At 61.5% G+C, this 10893-nt stretch overlaps 1 protein-coding gene across 1 annotated transcript in view; it reads right to left on the reverse strand.

Moving 5' to 3' along the window:
- The window catches only part of KIF19 (kinesin family member 19), a 39136-nt gene that overhangs the window by 1146 nt on the left and 27097 nt on the right, over positions 1–10893 (reverse strand). Inside the window, exons 8-19 of the mRNA XM_006145856.3 lie at positions 8683–8829; positions 6923–7045; positions 4936–5101; positions 4182–4356; positions 3845–4043; positions 2774–3044; positions 2573–2694; positions 1998–2131; positions 1654–1759; positions 1407–1494; positions 561–958; positions 173–332 (exon numbers count right to left, since the gene is read on the reverse strand). Of these exons, the coding sequence (XP_006145918.1) occupies positions 173–332; positions 561–958; positions 1407–1494; positions 1654–1759; positions 1998–2131; positions 2573–2694; positions 2774–3044; positions 3845–4043; positions 4182–4356; positions 4936–5101; positions 6923–7045; positions 8683–8829 (2089 nt within the window). The remainder of the gene's footprint in view (positions 1–172; positions 333–560; positions 959–1406; positions 1495–1653; positions 1760–1997; positions 2132–2572; positions 2695–2773; positions 3045–3844; positions 4044–4181; positions 4357–4935; positions 5102–6922; positions 7046–8682; positions 8830–10893) is intronic.

Below are 10893 nucleotides of genomic sequence, written 5' to 3' on the forward strand. Positions count from 1 at the left end.
CCCCAGACGCCCTCTCCAGCACCACGTGCCCTTAGACTCCCGGGACACCAGTCCTTTGGGACTTCTGCGAGAACCGTGCTTCCGGTAACTGGGAGCCATGGGGAGGGAGCCCCCAGTCTCCTGCCTGGGCTGGCCAAGGCCTCCCCGTCCCCAGGCCCTTGGTGGTGCTGACCTGAGTTGTGGCTTGGAGGGAGTCTGACTTTGGCCAGAGGCAGTGTGACCTTTCCCGGATGCCGGACACCACGGGCCGGGGGTCCACACACTGGAACCCTGTGGTTCGTGGTGGTCTCCGAGGGACGGACTCCCAGCAGGTGTGTCTTGGGGCGGGAGAGCTGTGTTGGTGGGACAGTGAGGTTGGGACAGTGAGGGATCTACTGAAGGGATCTACTACCAGATTGATCCCCAGCAGCCATGCCAGTGGGGACAGTGACACTGCTGAGTGGTGCTTCTGGGTGTGGTGCAGGACTGGAGGTGCCCTGGGGCCTCTGGGGGAATCCACTCCCAAGCCCTCAGGCAACAGAAGCACCCAGACAGCCCCCGCTGCCTGTCCCTCGCCTCACCCCTTGCCCGGTGACCTCGAAGGACCGGGACCTCCGCTTCCTCCTCTTTGCCTCCAGCGACTCCTCCCGTTTCTTGCCCAGGCTTTTCTTCTGGCCACGCAGCCAGGGCCCGGCGCCATCCTCGCACTGCCCGACCACCCGGGATGGGGCCTCGCCGGTGCTGCTGGACAGGTTGTCCTCGCTGGCAGCATGCTGCAGTGCGGGGCTGGGTGGCCTCTTGCATGCCAGCGGGCCGAGGGGCCGCGCATCGTCAGCCTCGCTCAGAGAGTGCAGGGACAGGCTGCTGCGTTCAGTCGCGGGGGCCAGCAGGTGGCTCCCCTCCGTGCCCAGGGCCCGCGAACGCCTCCGGGCGGCCTTCACTGAGATGCATTTGGTGCTAGACAGGATCTCCTTCCTCTCTGGGGGGACACGGGGAGCACCGAGCAGGGATCAAGGCCACCTCCCGACACCCCTCCCCAGTCACACAGAAATAGGTAGGAGCCAGCATGCCTAGGTTTCCGACCCAGCACCCACGTTTCTGCAAACCAGGATGGTGAGACTGAGCCACAGGGGTACTGCAAAGACCACTGGGGGTGAGGGCCGAGCCTGCACTGTCTGGGGGGAGTTGCTATTACAATTATGCCTGAGTTAGGGGCGTATGACCTAAGTGTCACATGCTCCCCACTCTAATTTCCATATGTCCTTGAGCAGGTGGCCGATCCTCGGGGGGCACTGGTGCCGTTGGAGTGGGTAGTGCCCACGTCTGGATGCGCTGTGCAGTGCAGAGGGCAGGAAAGGCTGTGGGCTGGGCACCTTGAGCAGTTCAGAGGGTGACAGGCAGGGGCTGAGGGAGGGCAGGCACCGCACCTTTGTGGGATAAAGGGATCTCTGACAGATTCTCGCTGCTGTCTGGGGAAGAGTTGATCTGGCTGCCCGGGCCGTCCACAGGTGGGGCCTGTGGGTGAGGCAGTGGGAAGAGGAAGGCCTTGAATGGCAGACTCCATGGCCCAGTCGGCAAGGACATGAGGCCCCAGTACTGGCCGTTTTAGAAAGGCTCTGACCTGTCTGCTCGGTGCCCACCCTGTGCCCCCACCCCAGCAGGCAGAGAGCTCACCTCCCAGGTCAGCTGGCCGCCGGTCAGGATGGGAGGCGGGGTGGGCACGGAGGAGCTCTTCGCTTGCCAGGCTCGGGCACTGGCCTTGAATATGCGGTGGGCTTCACTAAGGTGGGCAAGGGAGGATGGGGTGGCTGGGGACCAGGCTGGTCCCACGGAGGGCTCAGCTCCACCCCAGGGGGAAGCTGCTGGCTCAAAGGGCAAGAGAACTCAGGAGCCCAGCCCTGTGCCACCGCCTCCCCTCGTTCCCAATCCACCTCCCTATTTAGCCCCCGTCTGGGGTGGCATCCCACGGATGGGCAGCGGGGCAGGAAGGACTGGTGGGCATCGGCCCCTGGGCGCACCTCTCGGTGCTCAGGGGAGGGAGGGTGCCGTTCTGCAGGCGCTGGGCTTCAGAACTCAGTGTCTTCACACTCTCCGGGTCAGAATCTGGGGTCAGCGTGGTCCCTGCTGGGGTGATTTTGGGCAAAGAGCTGTCCTGGAGAAGGGGAGCAGGGGTGGGCCATCAGAAGACTTGGTCCTGGGCCAGGTGGCAGTACTAGGTGCCCAGCACTATAACAGGCTGGGAACGCCCAAGAACAGCGGGGTGTGTGCCAGGTCCTGGGGGTAGGCCAGGCATCCCTAGCCCACTGTCTGATGGCCTGGCCTCCCAGTAGGGCAGCAGGGCCATTGGTCACATCTGGGACTCAGCTCTGCTCCCCACACCCTGCGTAGGAACGAGCACTTGTGGGGAAGAACCCCCAGAGGTGGGGGCCTTCAGGCTTGGCCAAGCTTTGGGTGGGGTAAAGGAAAGGAAGCAAGTCCCTGGGGTGCCGTCCAGCCCGGTCCTCTCCCCATGCTTGCTACCTGCAGGCATCCCTTGGGCATCAGCCCCTTCCTCAGCACATGCACACCTGCCTAGGCCTGCGCAGGTGCCCACCTGCAGGGCCCTGGAGGACACACGGTCCATGATGGCGGCCCGCTCCAGGCTGCCCTCGTCCAGCTCCCGCAGGTACACTTCGTAGAGCTCCTCCAGGTGCTGGGGGACGGCCAGGTTGTAGTCTGCGGGAGGAGGGGGAGGCAGGGCTCAGCGCCCCCTCGGATCCTGGGGTGGCTAGGAGGCCCGAGGCGCGGGCCCTACCTTCTATGATCTGCCGCTGGCCCTGGATGATCTCGTCGCAGAGACTGCGGTGCTGCTCCAGGCGGCGCAGGGCCTCGCGGCGGTGGCGGAGCGCGCCGTCGCGGAGCAGCGCGTGCGACTGCATCTCGGTGTTCTCCACCTCCAGCTCGTGCACGCGGCACAGCAGGCTGAGCACTTCGCGCTGCTCCTCAGAGCCGATGCGCCGCGGTAGCGTCTCCTCCAGGCGCCGGCCCCGCGTGCGCAGCTCGCGACAGCGCTGCTCCAGCGCCAGCTGCGGGAGGTGGCGGGGTCAGCTCCAGGCCTCCTCACCCAGCCTGGCCTCAGCTTCCAGGCTCCGCAGTCCGCTTCCTGGTGGAGCGCCACGCCCAGGCCAACCCTGAAAGCTATGTCTTGGGCCTTGCAAGCAGACGCTGCTGCCAGGCGGCCCTTCGTGTCCACTTCCTTCCCTTTCTTGTCGCCCTGACCACAACCCACCCTGAAACCAGCTTGGTGGACTGGCTGCTCCACATTACCCCGGCCCAGCCCTCGGGTTATGACACCCTAAAGCTCCCTGCTTTTCCTTTTCCTCTGTAATTAGCTGTGGTACATGTGCTGCTGGAGAGAGACAGAGGGGAGGTGAGAGAGCACTCCATGGGGGGACGGCCATAATGCAAAGCCTTCTTTCTCCTCTTGGCATTTGGGGCACATGCATACCTGCCTGCATCCAGAGCGTTTTTCAAGCCACTGTGTCCAGGGCTTGAACTGGGCAATCAGCCATGTGGGATCCAACCACCTGAACTACCGGGCCACAGGCTGGCCCGGTCCCTGGTGTTTGTATGCCCAGAGCAGCAGTCAACCCTGTGATCTGGGAAACCCTAGCCTCACGTTAGCCCCATTTTGGAATCTTGCGTGTGCCAGGCGTTTGTCAGCTTCTCCTCCAACCCCCGCAGGGTACACCACGGGGGCTCCCATTTTACGGAGAGGAATCTGAGGCTCAGAGGAGTTAACACACTTCACACGCTCACACCACGGGATCTGCTGGCGAGCTCCCAGGTCTCACTCCTCCCTCGCCCGGACCCGAGCCCTGGGCACCTTCTGCTTATGCAGCTTCTTCTGCTCGCCCACCAGGGCGGCGATGCTCTCCCGAGCGGAAGCCACCTCCGGAGGCTCCAGGATGTCTGGCTGGTCGTCGCCGGTGTCCGAGTCCTTCTCACCATCGTCCTTGGTATAAGACTCCTTCCGCTGCTCCTCCCGCCATTTGAAGGCCCTGCGCGACTTCTCGTGTTCCCAGCTGCCGCAGCCCCGCCCCAGGGGAGACCCAGGAGTCAGCCGCCAGGTGGGGCAGTGCGCAGCTGCAGCTCTGGGGCGGCTCCTCTGTCCTGGGCCAGGAGTGGGGCCTGGAGGGTCCGGGTCAGGGAGGGGTGCTTACCCGGCGATGGTGAGCAGGTGGCGGGAGGTGTCGATCTGGACCTCCATGGCGCGGTGCTCCAGCTCCAGAAGGCGTCTCCGCACATCCATCTGCTCCTGGAAGGCGCTGACGAGCTGCTCCCGCAGCTGCCCCATCTGGGTCTGCTCGCCCTGCCCACTGTGGAGCTGTACCTCGGCTGCCCGGTGAAGGGGGTGGGCTCAGGCCAAGACAGTCTGGGCACAGCGGGGCCCTCTCCTCCCTTTCTGCGCAAACCACCGTCCCCGTGCCTGTGCAGCTACTTCCTCCAGAAAGACCTCCAGGATTACTACCTGCTCTGCACCTCACTGCCACACTGAGTCTTAGGCTTGTCCCCAAGCCCCTCACTATGAGCTGGGCTTCCACTAGCCCTTTGCCACCTGTGCTGGCTATAAAGAGGTGCCCCTTAGAGAGTTTCCGCCACCATCGGTGAACCATCCTAGCAAAGACACAGGTCTACGAGCAAATGGTGTCCCTCCTGGTGCCCTCCTAGCCAGCGCTGCAGCTCCCAGTGTGACCTTGCACGGTCAGCTGTCCCCGTGCCTCTCCTGTGACCCACCCGGTCTTCACGGCAGCTCTCCGAAGCAGAGCTCCCGACCCCACTTCCTAAGGGAGGGCTAGAAGGCTCAGAGCAGTCGGGTGACTCAGTCAAAGCCACCCAGCCAGAGGAGCCAGAGCCGTGTAAGACAGCCGGGAGGACTGCTGGGACCGCTGGCACTGACGCAGACCCCGGGCACACCTTGGATGTGGCGGATGTCACCGCGCTCCGGCCGGCCCCGGGCCTGGCCCCGCCCAGCCTGCTGGTCGATCTTGCACTTGAGCCTCTGGATCTCGGCCCGCAGGTCGGCGATGATGCTGGTGTACTGCGCGATGTGGTAGGAGACGCTGAGCAGGTTCTGCCTCACCTTCAGGAGCGCAGGGGGCAGAGGGGGTGGTCACTTGGGCGCCAGGCTCCCCTCCGCATCCTCGCCAAGGCCTGCCTGGGGCTTCCGTCTGCCCTTCTGGATGGCAGTAACGGTCTCTCTGCCTCCAGCCCCACAACGCCTCTGCTAGGTCCATCTTCCTACATGCTGCTACCCCGGCTCATCAACCTTCAACGGCGCCCACCGCCTAGGGGAACTGCCCTACTTCCTTCACCTGGTGTAAAGGCCCACCATTAAAACCACTTATCTCTTATTATTTTTTAAAGAATTGCTTAATTTTATGTATTTATTTATTATTTTTAATTTAGAGAGAGAGAAGAAAAGTGAAAAAGCAAGCACCCACGTCCGGGTCTTGAACCATGATCCGCCACGTGGGAGTCCAGCACCTTAACCACTATGCCACCTGCTGGCCCCGGCTTTTGTTTTTTTTTTGATTCACTGCTCTAGTTGAGGATCCACTGTTCTCCCCACACTCACCATGGATCCCATCTCCTCTTCACCTTTGGAACCTCTGCCCTCCTGTTCCCACCCTCTGGAATGTCCCCTGTATCCTTCAGGGTCTCACTCTCAGTCCAAAGAGCTGCACTGGATCCACCGGCCCTCTCCCACCTCCCTGGGGCCTGGTCTGCCTCGGCACCCACCGCCAGTGCCGCTGGCCTGCTAGTAACAATGTCATGAATTAACTAATTATTACAAGAACACGAGGGGTCTTTAAAAAGCTCATGGAAAATGCATATTATGAGAAAAACTATGTGTGAATTTCAAAATGTCTTTGCACCAAAATAAATGTGTTCTTTAATTCTGTTTATTTTTTTTCCCACAGACTTTTTAAAGTCCCCTACATATGTCTTCCTCATTAAGTTCCTGCAGGGAGGCCTTAAAGTAGATGCACTGTTTGCACTATCTGCAGGCATGCGAAAGCTCTAAGCAAAGACAGAACCTTCTGCTGGGCTTTCCAGAGAGAAACCTGGGCGTAGCCGGGAAGCCCAGGAGAGGCCTGTTAGACCCACGAGGTACTCCACGGCTGGAGCACGTGGCTTGGCCTCCCCTGTAAAGTAATGAGCACCGACCGGCGCAGAGACCTCAGTCTGCCTGACCCCCACTTTAATCCGTCCTTCTCAATCCACAGCCCTTTTCCTCGAGGTACCCTATCTCTTCGCCCTTGGGCAGGGGCAAGTCCCACAGGCTGGAGGACACCTGAGAGCACCCGGGGTGGCAAACCCGGGCCGGAGCAAGGCTCCATTCCCCCACCCCACACAACAGCTGGAAAGAGATCTCTCGCTGGACGGCAGGGCCCGATGTAGACCAGAAAGGTGAGGGCGCCAGCTTGGGAGCCAGGCAGGCCCAGTTCCAGGGTCAGCTCCATCACTGACAGCTGGGATGTCCCCTAATGTTCTCCAGCCTCAGTGTCCAAGCTGTGACATCTGCCCGCTTTCAAGGGCCACACAGTTGATGTGTTAGGCTCAGAGCAAGTGCCCCGGTAAGGCCGTCAGCTATGATGTCATGCCCAGGGGCCTTGAAGACAGGAAGGTCTGACCGAGCCTCTGAGAAGGGAAGGGTGGAAGGGGCTGAGGCAGGGGAGCCCAGACCTGGAGCGAGAGGAAGACTGTGCCCTCGAGAGCTGTGGGCTTCTGGATGGACAAGCAGGGTAGAGGTGCAGGGAAGGGGCCCGGGTGACACGGGGCTGGGAACGAGGCCGTGCGATGGTGGCTCGTTCCAGAGAGAGTGGGGTGGGGTGGGGAGGGGTGGCAGGGGCAGTCCTGGGGCTCGAGGCGTGCCTGGGTGGGCAGTCCGGGCCCTCACCCTGGTCTTAATGTTCTTGGCCCGGCCGGCATAGGTCAGGGTGTTCCGGGACTCCTCGAAGGCGCAGCTGGCCGGGCTGATGTGGGCGATCATCACTGTGCGGCTGTTCCCCCCCAGGGAGTCCTGCGGGCAGAGGAGGGCGGGCTGTGGGCAGTGGGGGCCACCCCAGCCCCTCCTGCCAGGCTGCTCACGGCGGCCTGCTGGGTGTGTGGTGCGTGCCCTGTCTTCCCCTCTCGCACACTCACTCACGCACTCTCACAGAGCATCACACGTGGTTGGCACAGGACGGGGAGGGCCCTGGCTCTAGCACCGACCCACTGTGAGGCCTCAGCAAGCCGCTTCACCGCTCTCACCCTCCGTTTCCTCACTTTTTTTTTTAAAGAGGTTTTTTGCCTTAGGGTGCGTGTACTTGCGGGGGCGGGGGGAAGAGAGACAGAGACAGTGAGAGGGAAAGTGAGAAATCACCCCCTCAGGGGGGATGGCCATGCTGAGATCCCTTCTCCCCCATTCTCTTCCTGGGATCTTGGGCAAGCACGCACACGGGCCCGGCGTGAGTTTCACTCAAACCGCGGTCAGCCATGTGGGCGTTCAGCTACGGAACCACTATGCCGTCTGCTGGTTCCAGCTTCCTCACTTTCGGATTCTTCCATGAGGGGGAGAGCAGGAGAGAGAGAGGGGGAGAGACAGACAGGCACACCACCCGGTCCTCGCACCACGATCCACCCCAGGTCACAGGCACACAGGCGTGTGCAGGGAGCCCTTGGGACAGACCCAGCACCTTCTCACGTGGGTCCTGCATGACAGTGTCCCTGGCCACTGTGCCCCTGCTGCCGGCCTCAGCGAGCTGCTTTGTGGGCCGGCTGTCATCTGCAATGGCGCCCGCCTGCCTGGCTGCGGGGACAGGCTGGTGACGGTGTTCGGCCCACCGTGGCTGTGATACCAGACCGGGCGGGCTTCTGTTTGGATCTGGCTTTCAGCACTGAGCAGCACGAGCCCTGGGAAAGTTCCCTAACTCTTGGTGCCTCAGTTTCCTCATCTGAAACGTCATCCCTAACTCATCGGGCTGTCGACGAGATGAAGGATCTGGGGGTGGGGGAGCTGAATGCAGAATGTGGCCTGGAGTGGGCACTCGGCGATACCGCTGCAAGGCAGGCCAAGGACACTCCTGTACAAAGGAGGGGGCCCCATAGCAAGCTCTGTGGGCCACGAGGCCCACTGCCTGCCGAGCCCCCAATCTAGACGGCCTCCTGGCTCTGGAGTATCAGGTGCAGCCTCTTCCACCCTGCTGCCCGGCCTAACCCTTCGGTCAGGGGTACCAGATCAAATGTAGGACACCCAGTGAGATCCGGATTTCGAGTAACCAACGACTGCGTTTTTAAGTGTGTCCCAAATGCTGCATGAGGCACTTTCACTCACACTTCTGCTATTTATCTGAACCACGAATGTAGCTGGGTGTCCTGCATTCTTTTTGGGAGAGGTTTTTGCTATAGGGTGTGTGCACTCATTGGAGAGACAGAGAGAGACAGAGACAGAAAGCAAGAAATCACCCCCAGGGGGGATGGCCATGCCGCCATCCCTTCTCTTCCGTCCTCCTCTCAGGATCTTGGGCACGCACACACACGCGCCTGGAGTGAGGTTTAGGCCACTGTCTGGGACTAAAACCGCGGTCGACTACGTGGGAGCCCGACAACGTAAGTGCCGTGCCATCTGCTGGTCCCCGCCAGCGTCTGTATCGTGGAGCCTGGCCGGCCACGGAGTACCTTCAGGAGCCGGGTGAGCTTGCTGTCGCGGTAGTTGACATACTTGCTGCCGCCCTTGTCGCTCAGCGCGTTGATGCAGTTGCCCAGGGCCAGCAGGGAGCGGTTGATGTGGGCCCCCTCTTTCATGCGCTGCCCGCGGTTCTGCGTCTGGGCGGGCAGTGGGCACAGCGGTTTCACCCCGGCCATTCCACCCGGCCCTGGTGATCCTCGGTGATAAACACCCCCACCCCCAACTGGAAATGCAGCATGGCATGACACTGGGGGCCTCGTCCCGCCCTGCTCCCAGAGTCCGCAGTGGCGTTGGAGAGGCTCAGAGAACGGAGCCCTTGGGCGGAACAAGAGCGGGGGGGCCTCAGGTTCTGGGCAGAGCTGAGAGGGGCCTGCTCTGTCCTCTGCAGGCATGTGGGGGGGGCTTCACACGGAGCACCCCGTGTGGAAGCAACCACAGGAGGGGCTCACAGGCCAGCTTCCCGGAAAGCTCAGCTGCGGGCAGCACAACCCGGGCACGAGGCCAAGAGGGCACACCAGGCTTCAAGGGGCAAGGAGGGAAGCATTGTGCATGCATATGTGTAGGTGTATGAGGGGCTGTGTGTGTTCTCTGAGTGTGAGTGCATGCATGTGAGAGTGTGAGGGCTCTGTGTGCGCTGTGAGTGTGAGTGTGCGTGCATGCATGTGAGAGTGCAGGGGCTGTGTGTGTGCTTTGCGTGTGAGTGCGTGCACGTGAGAGTGTGAGGGCTCTGTGTGCGCTGTGAGTGTGAGTGTGCGTGCATGCATGTGAGAGTGCAGGGGCTGTGTGTGTGCTTTGCGTGTGAGTGCGTGCACGTGAGAGTGTGAGGGCTCTGTGTGCGCTGTGAGTGTGAGTGTGCGTGCATGCATGTGAGAGTGCAGGGGCTGTGTGTGTGCTTTGCGTGTGAGTGCGTGCACGTGAGAGTGTGAGGGCTCTGTGTGCGCTGTGAGTGTGAGTGTGCGTGCATGCATGTGAGAGTGCAGGGGCTGTGTGTGTGCTTTGCGTGTGAGTGCGTGCACGTGAGAGTGTGAGGGCTCTGTGTGCGCTGTGAGTGTGAGTGTGCGTGCATGCATGTGAGAGTGCAGGGGCTGTGTGTGTGCTTTGCGTGTGAGTGCGTGCACGTGAGAGTGTGAGGGCTCTGTGTGCGCTGTGAGTGTGAGTGTGCGTGCATGCATGTGAGAGTGCAGGGGCTGTGTGTGTGCTTTGCGTGTGAGTGCGTGCACGTGAGAGTGTGAGGGCTCTGTGTGCGCTGTGAGTGTGAGTGTGCGTGCATGCATGTGAGAGTGCAGGGGCTGTGTGTGTGCTTTGCGTGTGAGTGCGTGCACGTGAGAGTGTGAGGGCTCTGTGTGCGCTGTGAGTGTGAGTGTGCGTGCATGCATGTGAGAGTGCAGGGGCTGTGTGTGTGCTTTGCGTGTGAGTGCGTGCACGTGAGAGTGTGAGGGCTCTGTGTGCGCTGTGAGTGTGAGTGTGCGTGCATGCATGTGAGAGTGCAGGGGCTGTGTGTGTGCTTTGCGTGTGAGTGCGTGCACGTGAGAGTGTGAGGGCTCTGTGTGCGCTGTGAGTGTGAGTGTGCGTGCATGCATGTGAGAGTGCAGGGGCTGTGTGTGTGCTTTGCGTGTGAGTGCGTGCACGTGAGAGTGTGAGGGCTCTGTGTGCGCTGTGAGTGTGAGTGTGCGTGCATGCATGTGAGAGTGCAGGGGCTGTGTGTGTGCTTTGCGTGTGAGTGCGTGCACGTGAGAGTGTGAGGGCTCTGTGTGCGCTGTGAGTGTGAGTGTGCGTGCATGCATGTGAGAGTGCAGGGGCTGTGTGTGTGCTTTGCGTGTGAGTGCGTGCACGTGAGAGTGTGAGGGCTCTGTGTGCGCTGTGAGTGTGAGTGTGCGTGCATGCATGTGAGAGTGCAGGGGCTGTGTGTGTGCTTTGCGTGTGAGTGCGTGCACGTGAGAGTGTGAGGGCTCTGTGTGCGCTGTGAGTGTGAGTGTGCGTGCATGCATGTGAGAGTGCAGGGGCTGTGTGTGTGCTTTGCGTGTGAGTGCGTGCACGTGAGAGTGTGAGGGCTCTGTGTGCGCTGTGAGTGTGAGTGTGCGTGCATGCATGTGAGAGTGCAGGGGCTGTGTGTGTGCTTTGCGTGTGAGTGCGTGCACGTGAGAGTGTGAGGGCTCTGTGTGCGCTGTGAGTGTGAGTGTGCGTGCATGCATGTGAGAGTG

This window comes from Tupaia chinensis, unplaced genomic scaffold, assembly GCF_000334495.1.
Source record: "Tupaia chinensis unplaced genomic scaffold, TupChi_1.0 Scaffold000159_1, whole genome shotgun sequence".
Classification (NCBI taxonomy): domain Eukaryota; kingdom Metazoa; phylum Chordata; class Mammalia; order Scandentia; family Tupaiidae; genus Tupaia; species Tupaia belangeri.